Source organism: Stegodyphus dumicola, chromosome 12 (assembly GCF_044657685.1).
Source record: "Stegodyphus dumicola isolate Sdum_Otavi_A_Nest chromosome 12, ASM4465768v1".
Lineage (NCBI taxonomy): Eukaryota > Metazoa > Arthropoda > Arachnida > Araneae > Eresidae > Stegodyphus > Stegodyphus dumicola.
The window spans coordinates 49,446,508-49,466,798 of record NC_140779.1 but is presented as its reverse complement, the minus strand read 5'-3'; the positions used below and the strand labels follow the sequence as shown (position 1 = coordinate 49,466,798).

Sequence of the window (20,291 nt, the reverse complement as noted above, 5' to 3'; positions counted from 1 at the left end):
GTTTTTATATATTTGTGAACTAAAACTACATAATTAGCAGTTAAGAAAAAGGTTGACTGCATTCATCTGGATCTATAAAATGTCCCAAGGGAGAATTCTGTCCTGATTGAGAACCCCTGATCTAGGCAAATTCATCCAGATGGATTAATATCATAATCAGTCAAAATAATTGAAGCTCAGATGTAGATAGAAATATTTTTATTTGATGTAGTTAGAAATTTGTAATGTTAAAAGGACTTAGATCTGTAAGCTTAGATCAGTAGTTAAACATTTTAATGTGTAATAGAAATATTGTGAAATCTTCTAGAAATAAATGGTCCATTCTTTTGTTTCGTATTTTTTCATATTGATTTTTTTCTTTGAAGGGAGGATTAATTTCTGATGTCAAAGCCCTTAACACTCTAAGAGAGTTATTGGTCATTATCAGAATATGGAGCTTTTTAAACGAAAGTTGCCTTCCAGTATTTACCAAAATGTCTGGTATGATTTTTATTTTCAAAAACTATACATATAATTTTCAGCTTTTTTTAACTGGAATTAAGTAATGTCATTAAATGGCTATCTAATTAGTAAAAGTTTTAAGTCTTTTATTTATTGATGCTTTACTGAAAATTACATAACTAATAATTATCAAAGAATAAAAATGTAATTTTGAAATAGCCAAATGTAATGCTCTGTGATCATATTTTGTTGATCATGTTTAAATGCATCATTTATATAAAGCCTAGAAGTTGGAAATGGTTGCTAGATATGATGTATATCAAATATGGCTGAATTTTAACAGAGGTGTGATTATTGTCTCAGGCATAATCTCGAGGAAACCTTTTTTCAAGTATGGGAAAAGTTACTTCTCTTGATGATCAGGGTCATCATAATATTTGATGATCAAGTGTTATGATAATCTTAAAATTTTTATTTTATTTTAAAAACGTTTGTTAAGTGAGTTCATAAATCCAAGGTTTTGACTTAGCAGAAAGTTACTATGTGACTGCATGTATCAATGATTTTCACTGAAAGTATTTTTCTACTACTTAATATCTTAATTTATTATCAGGCATTCATTAATAGTGGCTACCAAATTCAACAGTTATTATGATGCATTTTGCATTCTTTTTTATTAATTATAAAATGTGACATAATTTTATCCATCCATATGTTAATTACATTACTATGCTTTAAAAATTTGCTGAAATGCAAATTTTAAAGGTGTCCTGAATTTTGGATCACCTGATTTTTCTAATTTTATGTAAATTAATTCATAATCAAAGTTTTCTTCTTTGTAATCAGTTTTGCATCTAATGGTTCTGTGAGACTAAAGGCGCATCCAAGAGATAATACGAGGTTTTGTTAACAATAACAACATTTATTTACAAGAAAATATACGAAAATTTCAATCAATTAGAGATATATTATTAGGCATCTCTGCCTTCCATGTCCTACGCCTTTAGTATCCTGCCTGCCACTGACTATTAGGACGAACGCAGCGCCCTCTGGTCAGAATGACGGTGGAAATATGTAATACTCCCCACCTGAACTCACTTGAGTTCACTTACCATTGAATTTCAACTAAATTTACATTCAGGAACCATTCAAAATTACAAGAATAAAAATATAAATAGCATATTATATCAAATACAAAGCTTCAAAATTATTCAGTGACTTAACATACAAAAACAAATTACACTTTTAACTTCCAAAGAAAATTGTTCAAATATCAAGCATTAAAATATAAGCACAATTAAACTATCATTAATACACAGATAGAACATTAACACGTTGCAACTCAATTAAACTAACACAATTAAGGATTAATTTCCAAATTATACACAAGTTGTACTGAGCGTTTTATTTGTCCTTTAGGAGTCTGAATAAGAAGAGAACGAACTTTTCCATCTCTTCCTGGATATAGCTCTAAAATTTTTCCCATCATCCACATATTTCTGGGATAACGCTCATCATTAATCAAAACAATATCATTCACTTTAAATGAAACTATATTACTTGGTTGTGGAGAAACATAAGCTGATCTTAGATTAAGTAAATATTCCTTTCTCCACCTGTTCCAGAAGTGATTCAAAAGTGTTTGCTGATATTTATATTTCTTTACCAAAAAATTCTTATTAACATTTAAATTTTCATTTTTATGTTTTATTACAGGTAAAGACACCAATCTTTTACCAATAAGAAAATGAGATGGGGTGGGTGGAGAGGGTTCTGAGGGTTCGTTGTACAGATACGTGATAGGCCTGGAATTAACCAGAGCTTCAATTTCCGAAAAAACAGTTTCCAATTCCTTCAAAGAAAGAGAGGATCGTCCAACAATTTTCTTTAAGCAGGTTTTAACCGTCCGTATCTGTCTCTCCCAGAAACCTCCCCACCATGGACTTTTTTCAACTATAAAATTCCAAACTATACCTTTAGAAGCAAACAAATTTTTAACTTGATCATTATCTATCTTATTCCACCATTTTTTCAATTCACTATTTGCTTTTTTAAAAGCTTTGGCGTTATCAGAATATATAGTGGAACATAATCCTCAACGAGAAACAAATCGTCGGAATCCTAACAAAAAGGAATCAGCACTTATGTTAAGAACTACTTCTAAGTGGATAGCTCTTGTCACTGCACAGCTGAATATAAGTAAATAACACTTTGAATTAAAATCACGAACAAAAAATGGTCCGGCAAAATCCACACCGCATACATCAAATGGTGGATGCTCTTGAATTCTATCAGGCAGTAAAGGGGCAACCACCTGCATTCCAGATTTCACTTTGAATTGTCTACAAATCAGACAGTTATTTAACACTTTTTTCACAAATTGACGACCTTTAACAATCCAGAATTGTTCTCGTAAATGTGTTAAAGTTGCATCAACACCTAAATGGCACATTTTAGTATGAGAATCACAGATAAGTAGTTCAACAAATTTATCATTAGATGGAAGAAGCCAAGGATGTTTGGCTCGCATATCGTTACTTGAAAACTGTAAACGTCCCTTTAAACAAAGTAAGTTATTATCATCAAGTTCAGGATTCAAATTAAATATGCGTGAACTCTTATCGATAGTTCCTTTAGAAAGAAGTTGGGTAACTTCTGTACTATAATGTTTGAATTGAGTAGCTTTGATCCAAAAACGCAAAGCTTGCTCGAGTTCTGAAGCACATATAGGTCCATTTAATTTTGTAGAATTAGGTTTAGAATTGTGCACAAACCTTTTAATCCAAGCAGTAACACGCAGTAATCTACTTAATTCGCTGAAGTCATTAACGTCCAGTAACGACGACATAGGTAAGTTTCCATTAGCTGAACTGGTTACCATGGAATTAACCAATGCAGTCCGTCGCTCTTTCACTACAACGCGTTCAGCACAGATGTCATTAAAATGATGTAGCGATTCTTGAAGAGGCCACGAGTAAAGTGGTTTAGACAACCAAACAGGGCCTGACCACCACAGAGAACTTGTAAGAATCCTCCTAGCCGATTCTCCTCTAGTAGTAAGGTCTGCGGGATTGTCGGAGCCACTGCAATGGTTCCAACACTCTGGTAGAGTCAGCGACTGCACTTGAGCTACTCTGTTGGCGACAAATGGTTTCCATTGTTTAGAAGATCCTTTCAACCAATGAAGGACGATTTGAAAGTCGCTCCAAAAGAAAATTTGTTTCGCGAAATTAGGAAATAGACCTTGTAAATAATTTCCTAAACGTGCAGCGAGGAGAGCTGCCATTAACTCTAATCTTGCAAGAGTCAAAGTTTTTAAAGGAGCAACTTTACTTTTTGACATTATAAAGCTCACTTTGATTTGGCCATTGTAATTCATGTACCTTAGGAACGCAATAGCCCCATATGCCTTGGGACTGGCGTCACAAAACACATGAAGAGAAACTTCACTTATTTCTACACTTTCAAAAAACCTTCTTTCAATAGATACTGATTCAGAACACCAGGTTCTCCATTTTTTTTTTTTTTTTTTTTTTTTTTTGTAGGTCACTTGGCAAATCTTCATCCCATTGTAGACCACGTTCCCACATCTCTTGCAGAAGAATTTTCACAGTGATTACAAGAATTACTGATCAGTCCACATGGATCAAATATCTTTGAAATAACTCTCAAAACGTGACGCTTGGTGATTCTAGCATCAATGGAATCCCTAACATCTCTTAAATCTAATTTAATTTTATCCTCAATCGGATCCCACTTCAATCCCAAGAAACCTGTTCCTTGCCCGAAGTCAGTATTTTCCTCATATCGGTTTTCATTCCAAAGTTTATACAATTCCGGACAATTAGTTTTTAATTTCCTCAAATGAAATCCCGCTGCTTTTAATATCTGTATTGCCGTAGACGTCAAATAATAAGCATCTTGAACAGTACTGGCTCCATAGCAGAGATCATCAACATAAAGAAAAGAATTTAACATGTCATAACATTTTGGATGATGTTCCTTAAATTTCTTAATGTGAAATTTCAAAACGCAAGCCAAGGAAAATGGCGAAGTAGTTAAACCGAATGGGAGATGATTTAAATGAAGAGTTTCGCATAGACTCCAACTACTACGGATTCTCCGTAGTTTCTACGGAAATTCATGAAAAACTACGAGCTACGAAAAGTATGGAAAAAACTACGGATTTTACAGAAACAAGAGCAGGAGAACCAGTACGCAAAATGGAACCAACTAATTCATCTGATGATTGGCTGAATACTCGTGTTATCATATATCACGTGTTGAGTGTGTTCCTAGTTTTGAAGAATTAGCCAATCGTAGATCAGTAACTCCAACCGTTAACGACTTATCAATAGTTCCACCCAATTGTCTGTCTCCCAGGTTCCTCGCTGATGCGTGTTTAGGCTGCATTCGGCTGCATTGTGTAGTTTACGGCGAGAGCTTACCGTGTGTCTTGTGAACTGTGAATCAGGTGAAAGATTTTTAATCATAATGCTGCCTCGAACGAAGAAGCCAAAATTATCAAAGCAGAAGTTTAAAGATTCATATTCTTCAGAATTTCCATGCATTAAAGCGTCCGAAATTTCTGTGAATCACGCACACTGCAGTGTATGCAACAAAGACTTCTCAGTTGCTCATGGCGGAAAAGATGACTGTAAACGGCATGTGTTTTCTCAAAAGCATATAGAACTTGGCACCGTAAAATCTAAAGAAATAACAAATTTCTTAATAAAAGATGATGAAACAGATCCTATAAAAGCCGAATGCTATTTTGTTCGTTTTTTAATTGAACATAATCTACCGCTTTCTGTTTCGGATCATTCCAAAGAGCTTTTCAAAGCAATGTTTCCGGATTCTGCCATAGCAAAAAAAAATTAGCTGCGGTCATACCAAAACTGCTGCTATTGTGAAAACGCTTGCAGAAAATACTGTTGCTGATATTATAAAATCAGTGTGCAGTACATCATTTTCTCTAAGTACTGATGGAAGTAATGATAACAATGATAACAAACTGTACCCATTGGTTATAACATACTACAGTAAAGAAAAGGAAGTGATAATTACTTCATTGATTTCTATTTTAGAATGCACGAATAATACAGGAGAAGGTATTTTTAATTGTATAAATGAAAACTTTAAAAACAAAGGTTTAGAATGGAAAAATTGCTTATCATTTTCTTCAGATAATGCTAGTAATATGATTGGAAAGTTTAAAGGTGTAGCATCATTTATCAAAATGCATCAACCAAGTATAATCACCCGAGGTTGTCCGTGCCACCTCTTGCATATAGCTGCAAAAAAAGCTACTGAAAAATTAATTGGCTCAGAAATTGAAATGTTGATAATAGATATATATTTTTACTTGGAGAAAAGTTCGAAACAGAAGCATAGCTTCAAAGTTGCTCAACAAATTTTGGGACAGAATGCAAAATCTCATAAAATTTTGAAATATTGCAGTACGAGATGGTTGTCTCTTTTAGAATCTATAACAAGGATTTTGGAACAGTGGGATGCTGTGATAATTTTTTTTGGAGATAAACCAGATAACAGTGAGAATGAAGGAAAGAGATTGCAAAACATTAAAAAAATTTTACAGTCACCGACCACCATATTGTACTTGTTATTTTTGAAAAATACTTTGCCTTTGTTTATAACAGTAAATATTAATTTGCAACAACAAGCTCCTTATATACATAAATTGAGAAGAGAACTTTTTGAACTTTTAATGAATTTATTTGTTAGATTCGTAAAACCATCAGTAATTTCTAAAGAAAATGAAGATGTTACTCTAACGTCTATTCCATTTCAGAAGTATAGTAAACAAAAAGAAAATGAAAATTTAGTGATTGGTGCGGAAACAAGACTATATTTAAAAAATGCCAAGTTGAATGAAAGTGAAGTGAAATCATTTTTCAATTCTGTGCGAGCTTTTTTTTGTAACTGCATGTTCATATATAATTGATAAATTTCCACTGAGTGATCCATTTCTAAAACATGCTGAAGTTGCTGACATCAACTTGAGAACTGAAGTCTCATTTTCATCTGTTCTTTACTTGATGAATACTTTTCCATCCATTATTGATGAAAAATGTCTTAATCAAGTAGAAATTGAATTTTCCATGTATCAAGTAGATGATTTGAAAGAAATTGTAGATTTGCGTATTGATATAGCATGTGGAGAAGTTGCCAAATTAAAAAATATGAATGGGTGTATTAAATACAAAGTATTGCCTTCTGTAATGCTTGCTGTCTTAATAATACCTCATTCAAATGCAGCTTGCGAAAGAATTTTTTCTATTGTTAAAAAAAATCAGACGGAATTTCGACCAAATTTAGGTCTTAAAACTCTTGAAGCAGTTTTGATTGAAAAAATAAATATGCAGGCAAATGAAGAACTGTGTTATAAAAAAACATTCTCAAAATCAGAACTTAACCTTGCTAAGCATGCTACATATAAATCTTTGCATTCATAAATTATGCGTATTTTGTTTAATACTTATATGTATCATTCTTGGTTATTTAAATTTTATTTCCCTGTAGAAATCATATCCAGAATAAAGATATGATTTATAGCTTCTGATTTTTTCTATGATTAGTAGTGATTTGAAGTACTTTTTATTAGTGAATGCTTGAGGAGTTAAAAGAAAATTTCTAATTAAATGTGCATATAATTTACAAGGTATATTTTTAATTATTCAGTTTTATATGTATATGGATTTTAAATGTAATAAAATTGATTACAATTAATTATTAATTTAAAATTAATGAATGGTTAATTACAACATACGCTACGCGCACATTTTCAAAGTTGTAAAAATGTCGTTCGCGCGTTGACTACTGACAAGGTTTGCTGAAGGTTGGAGTCTATGGTTTCGGTTGAATCACCTACCTCTTCGGGAAACCACAAAAATTTAAGGTATTTTCTATCTTCCTCCGCAATCTCTATCATAAGAAAAGCTTTCTCTAAATCTCCGCAAAATGCAACTTGATATTCTCGAAATTTAAGAATTATGTCCAATAAATTTGCATAAAGATTTACTCCCGATTCTAGAGATTCATTAAGAGATTTATTATTTTCATTAGCCTTACTGCTACAGTCATAAACAATTCTAACTCGAGTTGTTTCCTTGTCATCCCTAATTACCGCTCTGTGGGGCATATAATATCCTGAATTTTTATCTTCATTAACACATTTTCCCATAATCTGACATTCTAACTGATCCGATATAATTTGTTTTTACTGGTCATAAATTTCCTGATTTTTATTTAGTTTGTGCTTTAACGAATCAAAACGCCTTTTCGTAACCTCATAATTAGAATTCAACCCAACTGCAGGTCCTAAGTTTTCCTTCCACATCAATCTACAAACGTACCTTTCCCCATTAAATTCCAGAGAATTTTCAAATCTTTCAATCAATTGCTTGTCCCATTCAGAAAAGTTTTGTTTGTCTGACTGAAATTCTTCTATTTCCCAAAATTTTTTCAAATCGCACAAAATGGAAGAAGAGTCCATGACTAAACATACATTTTCATAATTATTAGTCAATTTATTACTTCCTTTCACTCCCGCAAGTAACCAACCGAAACAAGAATTTATCGCAGTAATGTTTTCATTTAACTTTACTCTCTCGTCATAAACAACATCCCAAAATGAATCGCATCCGATAAGTATTTCCGTCTGACAGTCGCCAGAAAATGAATCAGCCAAAGGTAAACCTCTTTCCTTCAACGCATTGCGAATAGATACATCAGGAATTTTCAAGGACAAATTAGATATATAATCCGTTATGACACCTTCTAACTTGTACAATTTCGAACTTTGATCCCTATTGCGCAATGTCAATGAAACGATACCGTATTCCTTCTCACGTGCTATTTTGTCTCCGAAAGCAAAAATAGCTATTCTTTCGTAGCGTATTGGCTTTAATTTTAATTCTTTAACTAATCGAGATGAGATAAAACTTCGATGACTACCATTGTCTAAAATAACATTAGTTAAGACTGAATTTTTATCCGAACAGGCTAAAACTGTACATGTTTGTAAAAAGGGCTTATTTTTGGTACATATATTACTATGAAACACAGAAATATTCTCGGTGCTTTTATTAGATTTAGATTGTGAGTCATTCAAAACAGTTTCGCCTTCCACTTGTTTCTCACAACCTCTCGTTTTAACATTAACGGGTTTATCTTTTCTACACACAGACTCATGATGAAAATTGCTTAAACAATTTTTACACGATATTTTTGCCCTGCATACACGAGACACGTGGTATTTCTGGAAACAACACCAGCATCTAGCTTCAGTCCTAAGCTTATTTATTTTTTGTTCTACATCCAATTTTTTACAACTTATGGAATTGTGATGACCGTCACAGAATAAACAAGCATTTTTTATTTGTGTATTTAACGCTGAAGCGGTTGATATATTTTTAGGCTTTGAATAGTTTTTCTGATAAGTTTGACCACTTTGATAATTTTGGGAAAAGGATCGTTTTGTTTCGTAACTTTTTAGGGGGCTCATCACAGTTTCGGCAATTTCCCTAGATTCGACTTCATTCCTCAAAAACGTAATAATTTCCGAAACCTCACAATTCACTTCCCTGTTTCATTTTCGGTGAAAATCTAACACCAAATCTTGTGGTAGCAACTTCAATAATACTGGATTCAATAAATGCCCATATGAACCCTCCGTTACATTTAATGAACGCAAATTTCTTATATTAACTTCTATTTCATCGTATAATTTACGCAAACCCTTAACATTAGACGAACTTCTCACGGGTTCTAAGCTTAATAATTTAGTCATGTAAGAATTTATAATAGAATCAGTTCTACCATATCTTTGTTTTAAAAGCTCAAGACATGAGTCATAGTTTTTCTCATTCAATTCAAAACTCGCAACTACGTTATATGCAGGACCAGAAAGAAGAGATTTTAAATATTGGAATTTTTCAATTTTCGTAAGTGAATTGTTTGAACCGATTGCGCTATCAAAACAGTTTAAGAATTCCATAAATTTGCCAGAATCACCAGAGAATCGCGAAATTTCTAACTTTGGTAATTTTAAAGCCGTAACGGTGTTTTCCGAAACACTGGATGTGTTAAGAACTGAAGAAGTCCGCTGAACATTTTCTGCTGCTAATTCTTTAATTTTGCTTTTTAGTTTAATCTTAGCTAGCAATATTTTGTCATCGTATTCCTCCGAAGCTTTTAATTCACCTTTAAATTTTTCCGGATCGTCTATGAGTGCTTCCACCTCTAAATCATGGCTTTTCAAGATCTGCTCCTTCGTTTCTAATAGTTCCAGTAGTTCTGATAATGAACTTACGTCTTCGACGGCTTCATCAAGCTTCTGCACTCTTTTAACTAGTTTAGTAACACTAGCGCGAACGTTACTTCTTTTTTCAATTATTTTCGAAAGCTTATCCATATTAACTCCGAATATGTGAGTTCAAAAGGTCTTACCTCCACAGTCCAGTATGCAATGTTACGTATCCAAAAGCGTACATAAAGTATCCAAACTTCTCAGAAATATAATCCAGTAATGATGACTAATTACTTCCGGTATTCCACATTCGCGGACAAGATGCACCAATTTTGCATCTAATGGTTCTGTGAGACTAAAGGCGCATCCAAGAGATAATACGAGGTTTTGTTAACAATAACAACATTTATTTACAAGAAAATATACGAAAATTTCAATCAATTAGAGATATATTATTAGGCATCTCTGCCTTCCATGTCCTACACCTTTAGTATCCTGCCTGCCACTGACTATTAGGACGAACGCAGCGCCCTCTAGTCAGAATGACGGTGGAAATACGTAATAATCAGTAAACACACATGAGCATTACTTCTAATGTTCCTGCATATGTGAAAGCAAATAGCTGCATATGTCAATTTACAAGTTTTATTCCCAATACAGAGCAGAGAGGATGTATGAATAGCCAAGCGTTCCTGAACTTTGAAATCATTCTTGAAACACGTATAAATAGATATTTTGAAGTATTTGAAAAATATATTGAATTTGGTGTGCCTAATAACTTTAATTTTTCCTTTTAATTATATTTTAAACATTGATATGAAAAATAATGATCCTGCAAATACCAAATACAAAATAAATACCAAAAGCTTATTTGTTTATTTAATTACAAATCTGCCAGTATAATAAAACTTTTATTAAAATTATTGCAGATAATCTGGACATTCTTTCTCTGTTATTCAAACTTCTAACAAAAACTCTTCTTACACATGGATCAGAACCAGATGATACATTGTTAGGTATTATACACTTTTTCTATATTAATTTGTCTAATTTTATAATTTGAATCAAACCTTCTTGTGGTCATATTTGGAGTATTATATATATATAAATTTTTAGATGAATGCAGTTTACTCCCAAATCAAGTACTTGTGCCTACAATTGAACTTGGTACTCAAGCCTTAGGTACGTTCCATTTATCAGTATACTTATGTTTTATTTTTATGTGTTTGAATTTCTTCTTTATTAGTTTTCATTTATTACATAGAAAAAGTCTGGAAAGCGAATTTCAAAAATAAACTGTTTGCATAAGATAAAGGGTAATTTTCATGTTGAAGGGTTATCTTCAAATGCTTATTCTATAATAAAGCAATTATTATTATTTCAAAGAGACCATGGCCACTTAGATTATTTTAACTTTTGTATTTGGATATTTCCATCTCTGAAACGTTTTTCTCTGGAAGATAAATTAAAAGCTAGAGCATACAAAAATAATCTGGCAAGCATGTAAGACCTAGAGCTTCAAAAACTATGTAATGTTTGAGAATTTCTGCATATGGGGTTGCAACTTGTCTTCTAACCCTAACTCCAAAAGTTATCTTAGTAGTAGTGGCTTCTAACTTCAGTAGTACCCTGTTGTTTACTTGTTATTGCATATCCTAATTTTGCATACCTAATGCATTATTGTATGTTGAATAAAAAAGTTTATGATTAGTGTTTGTTGGAACCCTGTACTTTGTCATGATACTGCAATTAGGGCTGAAATGGCTAGCCACATTGTGGGATGGAAGAAAATTTAATGTTTATTGGAGGCCACTATCACTGTAATATTCACATCATACGTTGTACATGTTTAATGAAGTATAGGTCTTCCACAATGCTTAGATTATTCCTGTATACTCTTTCCTTTAAGTAATAAAAAAGAAAAAAAATATGGGTACTGAAAAAGTCAAAAATTTGAGTATTTATAGTCCCTTCAAAATCATACGTTCACAACTTTTATGAGTTAATGTTCTAAACTGAAGAATTTGGTACTTCCTTATTATTAAGGCTTTTGTTTTTTAAATGCTACATTAGCACCACCAGGATTATCTCTAGGTTTTGGTTCATGTATACTCTGTGGTTGCAGTGTTTCCAATAATTACTTTTAATATTGCATTAAAGTGACTTTTTCATCCCAAGCACTTTCACCATATTAACTCTGAAAGTTGTCACTCATGATGATAGCAAACTATGTCTCACTGATTTTTATTCTGCCTCTTAGCAGAGCACCACAGTCTTTCTATATTTTGTGCATGAGACAAACAAAATGAGATTCATTGTTCACAGTAAAATATCTCACCTGCTTTTTTAATCTCCTCGGTTTTATATGTTCACTAATTGTGTAAATAAATCTTTGATTCCTCTTGTACACAATTTATGAATTTTCCTTCCATATATTTGCCGCTTACTTCAGAACCAGAAAAACAAAGAATTCTCTAGTTTCGTGGCATAATCTTCCAAATATATTCTGAATGAATCCTGCTGACTTGATTGTTGCCTGTATAAACTGATGACAATATCTTTTCCCATAAAACTGTTTCAGTCAATACTTCTTGTTTTCATAAAATCTGAGTTACAGTTTCCACTACTTAATGGATGTCAGTTCATCTGCTCAATAGTAAATAAATTGCTATACTGTTGCAGTGTTCTGAAACACTGAACTAGTTATCAAAACATATGCTTTTCCTTCACTTGTGACTTTTCATGTTATACCTCCAAATGATTTCATTAATATGTAGTTTTATTTAATTGTCATTTTTGCATATTTGAATGCAAGATCAAATGCAGCTTTCATGGAGAAAAGATATAGTATCATCTTCACTCACTGAATTGTCATTTTTGCATATTTGAATGCAAGGTCAAATGCAGCTTTCATGGAGGAAAGATATAGTATCATCCTCACTTTTCAAGACAGAACATTCAAAACTCTTCTCATAAGTAATCATGAATTGTTAACATTCATGCAAGAAAAGGAAATATGATAACATATAAATTACTCAGCATTCTGCTCATCTTGAGAAAACTATAATGATCATTGTTAGGACTGCTGGCCATTTTTAGATGACTCTATGTTAGAGATATGTCATTAATTTTGGTGACATTTACAAAATGGGGTCCTAATAAAAAGGAAGTTCCCAGAATTTGGTATGGTAAATAATTTTTTTTACACTTAATGCAAATAATTTATTTTTCAGGTTAAGGCTTTCTGAGTTTATGAATATCCTATGTGATAAATAAGATTTTGTTTTTAAAATTTTGAATTATCAAAGTTACTTTGTTTAGGAATAATTTTTTATTACAATTTCATTATGTCTAAAAATTTTGCTGTCATTTTACCTCTTATAATTGAATAAGTCATCAATTATGTTTGGGCCAGTTTACTGAAGAAAGTGAAAAAAAATATTGAGTTGCAATCAATGTGCAGTTTTCATATATATTATATTAAAAGCGTGATTATGATCGAGGCCTACCTACCATGAACCTACCTACCAAGCAGTAAAATCAGAAGGTATACTGATAGTTCAGTCCAGCTTCAAGTCTCGTTGAATGGGCTAGCTTCATCATGAGTGTTCATGGTTTCTCCCATTTTAATGTGAATACAAGACAGTTTCTCTTTAAAAATCTACTATGAAAGCATCCCTTAAGAAAATAGCCCATGATATTTTGCCATAATCTAAATAATACAAATATCCCCCCCAACAATGGCAAGCACTAGCCATTATAGGTATTAGCCACTATTAAATCCAGAAACGATGGTCACTTTATTATGGAGGTGGCTAAAAGGTGGACCACCATTGTCTCCTATGAAGGGACAGACAATTTCTCTAGGATTCGAAACCGGGCCCTTCAGTACGGCATTCAGGGTCACTAACCACTTTCGGCTAGGCAACATCATCCAAAGATTAATGCAGCTTATAATTTTGTTTTATTTAATGTTTGAGTTATTTAAGCTTTCAGTAAAGTAGTTCCATAAAATACTTTTACCATATTCCAATCTTCTGTTTTTACATAATTTGTACTTGATAAACAATTAGAAGATATGATATTTTGAATATATATTTAATATCAGAATAATTAGTATGCTTTGCAGTATGAATATATATCTTTCTTTATATTTTGTAGTCTTTTTATGTTTTTAAATGTTCTAACATTATAGCAGATCATTACTCTTTTCCTTTCTAGGTGTTGCAAGCCCAGCTCTTTTTATGAATTCATTGCCTTTACAATTTGAATACCATTCTCAACCTGAATTTTTGCGTTATAACAGCAAAGTGCATATTATTGAAGGAACTATTCCACAAATTCATAAAACAGATATTGTAAGACATGTGAGTTTGGGACGCAATCCTTCTCTAGTGCGTCAATGTACAAGGTAAGCTGTATGACTTGTGTTTTAAACTGACATGTTATAATTAAGGATGCATTATTTCAAGTATCAAGTTTCACAGATTCTTAAATGGGAATATCAGATAATGTTATCGTTTCATAAACTTTTATACAAAATGCACTTTATGCATTATTTGCATTCTACTTAGTAACGCTAGAGAATAAATAAAATTAAAAGATAAATTAAAAGCTAGAGCATACAAAAATAATCTGGCAAGCATGTAAGACCTAGATCTTCAAAAACTATGTAATGTTTGAGAATTTCTGCATATGGGGTTGCAACTTGTCTTCTAACCCTAACTCCAAAAGTTATCTTAGTAGTAGTGGCTTCTAACTTCAGTAGTACCCTGTTGTTTACTTGTTATTGCATATCCTAAATTTGCATACCTAATGCATTATTGTATGTTGAATAAAAAAGTTTATGATTAGTGTTTGTTGGAACCCTGTACTTTGTCATGATACTGCAATTAGGGCTGAAATGGCTAGCCACATTGTGGGATGGAAGAAAATTTAATGTTTATTGGAGGCCACTATCACTGTAATATTCACATCATACGTTGTACATGTTTAATGAAGTATAGGTCTTCCACAATGCTTAGATTATTCCTGTATACTCTTTCCTTTAAGTAATAAAAAAGAAAAAAAATATGGGTACTGAAAAAGTCAAAAATTTGAGTATTTATAGTCCCTTCAAAATCATACGTTCACAACTTTTATGAGTTAATGTTCTAAACTGAAGAATTTGGTACTTCCTTATTATTAAGGCTTTTGTTTTTTAAATGCTACATTAGCACCACCAGGATTATCTCTAGGTTTTGGTTCATGTATACTCTGTGGTTGCAGTGTTTCCAATAATTACTTTTAATATTGCATTAAAGTGACTTTTTCATCCCAAGCACTTTCACCATATTAACTCTGAAAGTTGTCACTCATGATGATAGCAAACTATGTCTCACTGATTTTTATTCTGCCTCTTAGCAGAGCACCACAGTCTTTCTATATTTTGTGCATGAGACAAACAAAATGAGATTCATTGTTCACAGTAAAATATCTCACCTGCTTTTTTAATCTCCTCGGTTTTATATGTTCACTAATTGTGTAAATAAATCTTTGATTCCTCTTGTACACAATTTATGAATTTTCCTTCCATATATTTGCCGCTTACTTCAGAACCAGAAAAACAAAGAATTCTCTAGTTTCGTGGCATAATCTTCCAAATATATTCTGAATGAATCCTGCTGACTTGATTGTTGCCTGTATAAACTGATGACAATATCTTTTCCCATAAAACTGTTTCAGTCAATACTTCTTGTTTTCATAAAATCTGAGTTACAGTTTCCACTACTTAATGGATGTCAGTTCATCTGCTCAATAGTAAATAAATTTCTATACTGTTGCAGTGTTCTGAAACACTGAACTAGTTATCAAAACATATGCTTTTCCTTCACTTGTGACTTTTCATGTTATACCTCCAAATGATTTCATTAATATGTAGTTTTATTTAATTGTCATTTTTGCATATTTGAATGCAAGATCAAATGCAGCTTTCATGGAGAAAAGATATAGTATCATCTTCACTCACTGAATTGTCATTTTTGCATATTTGAATGCAAGGTCAAATGCAGCTTTCATGGAGGAAAGATATAGTATCATCCTCACTTTTCAAGACAGAACATTCAAAACTCTTCTCATAAGTAATCATGAATTGTTAACATTCATGCAAGAAAAGGAAATATGATAACATATAAATTACTCAGCATTCTGCTCATCTTGAGAAAACTATAATGATCATTGTTAGGACTGCTGGCCATTTTTAGATGACTCTATGTTAGAGATATGTCATTAATTTTGGTGACATTTACAAAATGGGGTCCTAATAAAAAGGAAGTTCCCAGAATTTGGTATGGTAAATAATTTTTTTTACACTTAATGCAAATAATTTATTTTTCAGGTTAAGGCTTTCTGAGTTTATGAATATCCTATGTGATAAATAAGATTTTGTTTTTAAAATTTTGAATTATCAAAGTTACTTTGTTTAGGAATAATTTTTTATTACAATTTCATTATGTCTAAAAATTTTGCTGTCATTTTACCTCTTATAATTGAATAAGTCATCAATTATGTTTGGGCCAGTTTACTGAAGAAAGTGAAAAAAAATATTGAGTTGCAATCAATGTGCAGTTTTCATATATATTATATTAAAAGCGTGATTATGATCGAGGCCTACCTACCATGAACCTACCTACCAAGCAGTAAAATCAGAAGGTATACTGATAGTTCAGTCCAGCTTCAAGTCTCGTTGAATGGGCTAGCTTCATCATGAGTGTTCATGGTTTCTCCCATTTTAATGTGAATACAAGACAGTTTCTCTTTAAAAATCTACTATGAAAGCATCCCTTAAGAAAATAGCCCATGATATTTTGCCATAATCTAAATAATACAAATATCCCCCCCCAACAATGGCAAGCACTAGCCATTATAGGTATTAGCCACTATTAAATCCAGAAACGATGGTCACTTTATTATGGAGGTGGCTAAAAGGTGGACCACCATTGTCTCCTATGAAGGGACAGACAATTTCTCTAGGATTCGAAACCGGGCCCTTCAGTACGGCATTCAGGGTCACTAACCACTTTCGGCTAGGCAACATCATCCAAAGATTAATGCAGCTTATAATTTTGTTTTATTTAATGTTTGAGTTATTTAAGCTTTCAGTAAAGTAGTTCCATAAAATACTTTTACCATATTCCAATCTTCTGTTTTTACATAATTTGTACTTGATAAACAATTAGAAGATATGATATTTTGAATATATATTTAATATCAGAATAAGAGATATGTCATTAATTTTGGTGACATTTACAAAATGGGGTCCTAATAAAAAGGAAGTTCCCAGAATTTGGTATGGTAAATAACAACTGGAAGGCGCATTCAGTAATTATTTGATATGAAAGCATTCCATAAATTTTTCAAATTAGCTATTTTCTAATTCATTAGAGAATTCCATGTATTTTCCATAAATTATTCTAACTTTTGATAAGGATGCAGAAATATCTGATGGGGACACCACATGACTTCCTTGTATAGCCTAATAAATTATACACATTTTTTTTCGCTGCACTTCATTTAACCCTCTGAGCACCATGACTGTCTTTATCTGGTCATCAGCTTTTTTGTTATTTGACATGTATTAGCTTATAATTTGAGATATTTGTTTTCTTATTTTCTTTAATAATGTAAATATCATCTAAATATAGAGAATAAGTAATTACACAAATTCAGCTAATAAATGCTGTTTAAAAACAGGTCTTCGTTACGGATCCAAAAATCCATGCTGCTCAGAGAGTTAAACATATTTCCTTGAAATTCATTACGGATATCTTTCTCATTTAATTAATTCAGTTTGCAGCAAAGCAAAAATACATAAAATCTCAAAATAGCTCCATTAAAAATTGTGAAGTACAGAAAAACTAAAACACCAAATATGGTTGAAAACAGTTAAAAAAATTGTTACAAATAAAATTAGAATTTATATACAAAAACAAGTAATTCAGCAAGTAAGCAGAAAGACAAAATTTTAGTGCACAAAACTTAAAGTCAACTTATAGTCCCACTGGGCAAAAAAGCACCAGCATACTTAATTCACTGTAAGAGTTTCAAGTGTAAACAAATTGCGAGCATTAGGCCTAGCGCCACTTAACAAAGACCGTAATCTGAATATAAAAGCAACATAATTCAGTCCCTTTCAACGCAAAAAACTGCACAGTTTACCAACATATAAAAATAGAAAAATTGGGCTCACTGAGCCGGATACCAAAGTGGAAATATATATATATAAATATATATTTATATATGTTTGGTGTGGCCAATTGCTACAGAAAAGTGAGGTGCACAACTGCAATAAATATTATAGTAGTCCCATGTACAAAATTTCAATGATCTATGGCTACTTGTTTTGTGGTTATGTAAGATAAATGCATAAGTATGTATGGATGTACAGACTTAATTAAAAAAAAAAAAAAAAAAAAAAAAACACCTCTTCTGTATCCATTTTACAATCTGTTTTGAAAAAAAGCATTTTTTATTCTGTCCATATGTACAGATGTCACATAAAAACATCATTCAAATGGATTCGAAAGCAGTTAAAAGAGATATTTTTGTTGGAATATGATACTTGAAATTTTTTGCATTTACAATAGTTCCTTTACTTTGTACATGGAAGTAAAAATGCTTGATTTGATCAGAAATTATTCATATTTCAGAAACTGAAAGAGGAAATCTGTAAGATATCTAAGCCCTAAACATAATTTATTAGTGTGCTGATATATTTATATAGGTTGTAATGACTGTATAAAACTTTTCAAATATACTTCAACATATTTTTTAAATCTAAATAATGGTTAAGGAGAGAAAATAGATATTCTCAGAAAGTGTCGATTATCTTAATTTGAAGAAATTTCAGAAAAAACATTTTTGAATACATAATAAATATCGAAAAATTATAGAAAAGATAAATATTCATATACTTCTAATGCCATAAAATTTTAATATTGTTACAAAGTTGAGATCTTCAGTTCTGTAAGTACTATATAGATTTTCAGTTTAATAATTTTGTTTTTGACATATACAGTATGACCTGAGGTAAACCGAACCCAAAGCAACACATAAACTGTTAGACGATATTATGCAATTAGATAAAAGTCTGTTTACATGTGTTCTTCTGTTTCTACAGGTGCTGCTGAAAATGTTGCTAAAATATTGACAGCTAAATATTAAATTTAATGACAGACCTTTTTTTTTCAAATAATTCTAACCTGCTTAATTAATTACTTTAAATTAAATTAAATAAATTATGAAGATCTTCAAAGTTTTTAGAAAAAACTTTCCAAGTGGGAAAAAATTTTTTCGACACATAAATTAAAATACAGATGTTTGTATACAAATGGTTATAAATTTCATATAAAAAATTTGTTTGGTTGATATCTATAAACTGGAGAAAATGTACTAGAAGTTATATTATCGTGGTCTGTATATGCACATAGGTCAGTTGGATTCTTTTCTTATTAATTTTCAAATGTGATAAAAAGCTGTTCACAAATAAATGCATTCCCAAATAAAGTGATTATTCTTAGTGCAAAAATTCATAATTGAGCGTATTTATATTTTGAGAAATATGAATAAAAATATAATCAAATCTGTATCTTCAATTCTTTGAATAAGATTTAGGTCACACTGTAAATTAATTAGCTCAATTTATCGATTTTCTGATGTGTTATTTACATTAGTTTTTCATGATGATACACATAATAATGTAAACTCAGTAATGTAAACTCCCTTAATAATGTAAACTCAGAGTAATTAAAAACTTCAAATTTTTGCAACATCATATTTGCAACAAACACATAACTGAACAGTATTTGTGGGCCACATGTAATTCCTTCGGAAGCTGCCAGTTTGATACCACTGGCTTATTTCATTCTGAATTCTTAAAAAATGACTTATATTACTTGTAGGTGTCACAGTTCTTCAATGCTTAAAGCTGGTGCAAGATCTGCAGCAACTAGAGCTTGGGATCAACGTTGGCTTCGATTCTGCCCATGTGGTGGTCAGTGGAGGCTGCATATCTTTCAGAAATAAAAATATCATTTTAAAACTCATCATTGTAAATATTCATTGTTTTTGTATTTAAATTCAGTTTCAGGACACAGTATTTTGTAAACAAAAGCATAAATTTATTCTAAACTTTCAAAAACTGTTATTTGTTGCATTTTTGAAAAAAAAAAACTATATTTTTAAAAATATAACTACATTTTTTATGCTTTTTATATTTGATATTGTAAATAAAAGCTTTTTAAAAAATAAAAAATAGTGTAATTTAATATATTATTTGTTTGATATTACAAATTTGATTTGAATCTCCTCGAAAAGTATCAGTCCCTGAATATATATACTGCCAAAGTTGTGAAAATATAAGGTATGCATAAAAGAATGTTCCAGTTTCAAGGGTATATTATCACAGTTTAATTTAGACTGTTTACAAGAAATTATACCTCAAACCGGATATAAACTAGTTTTTCTAACAAATATTCAATATGTGCATCTTTAGTTATACGGCACACATCCAGCCTATAATCCAATTTTTCCCACATATTGG

The 20,291-nt window shown here is 31.4% G+C and overlaps 1 protein-coding gene across 1 annotated transcript in view; it reads left to right on the top strand.

Moving 5' to 3' along the window:
- MED16 (mediator complex subunit 16) overlaps window positions 1-20,003 on the top strand; it is a 78,334-nt gene extending 58,331 nt beyond the window's left edge. The window contains exons 18-22 of the mRNA XM_035354057.2: window positions 366-480; window positions 10,642-10,728; window positions 10,829-10,894; window positions 13,934-14,123; window positions 19,651-20,003. Coding sequence (XP_035209948.1) covers window positions 366-480; window positions 10,642-10,728; window positions 10,829-10,894; window positions 13,934-14,123; window positions 19,651-19,774 — 582 coding nt within the window. The 3' untranslated portion in view covers window positions 19,775-20,003. The remainder of the gene's footprint in view (window positions 1-365; window positions 481-10,641; window positions 10,729-10,828; window positions 10,895-13,933; window positions 14,124-19,650) is intronic.
- The last annotated feature ends 288 nt before the right edge of the window (window positions 20,004-20,291 follow it).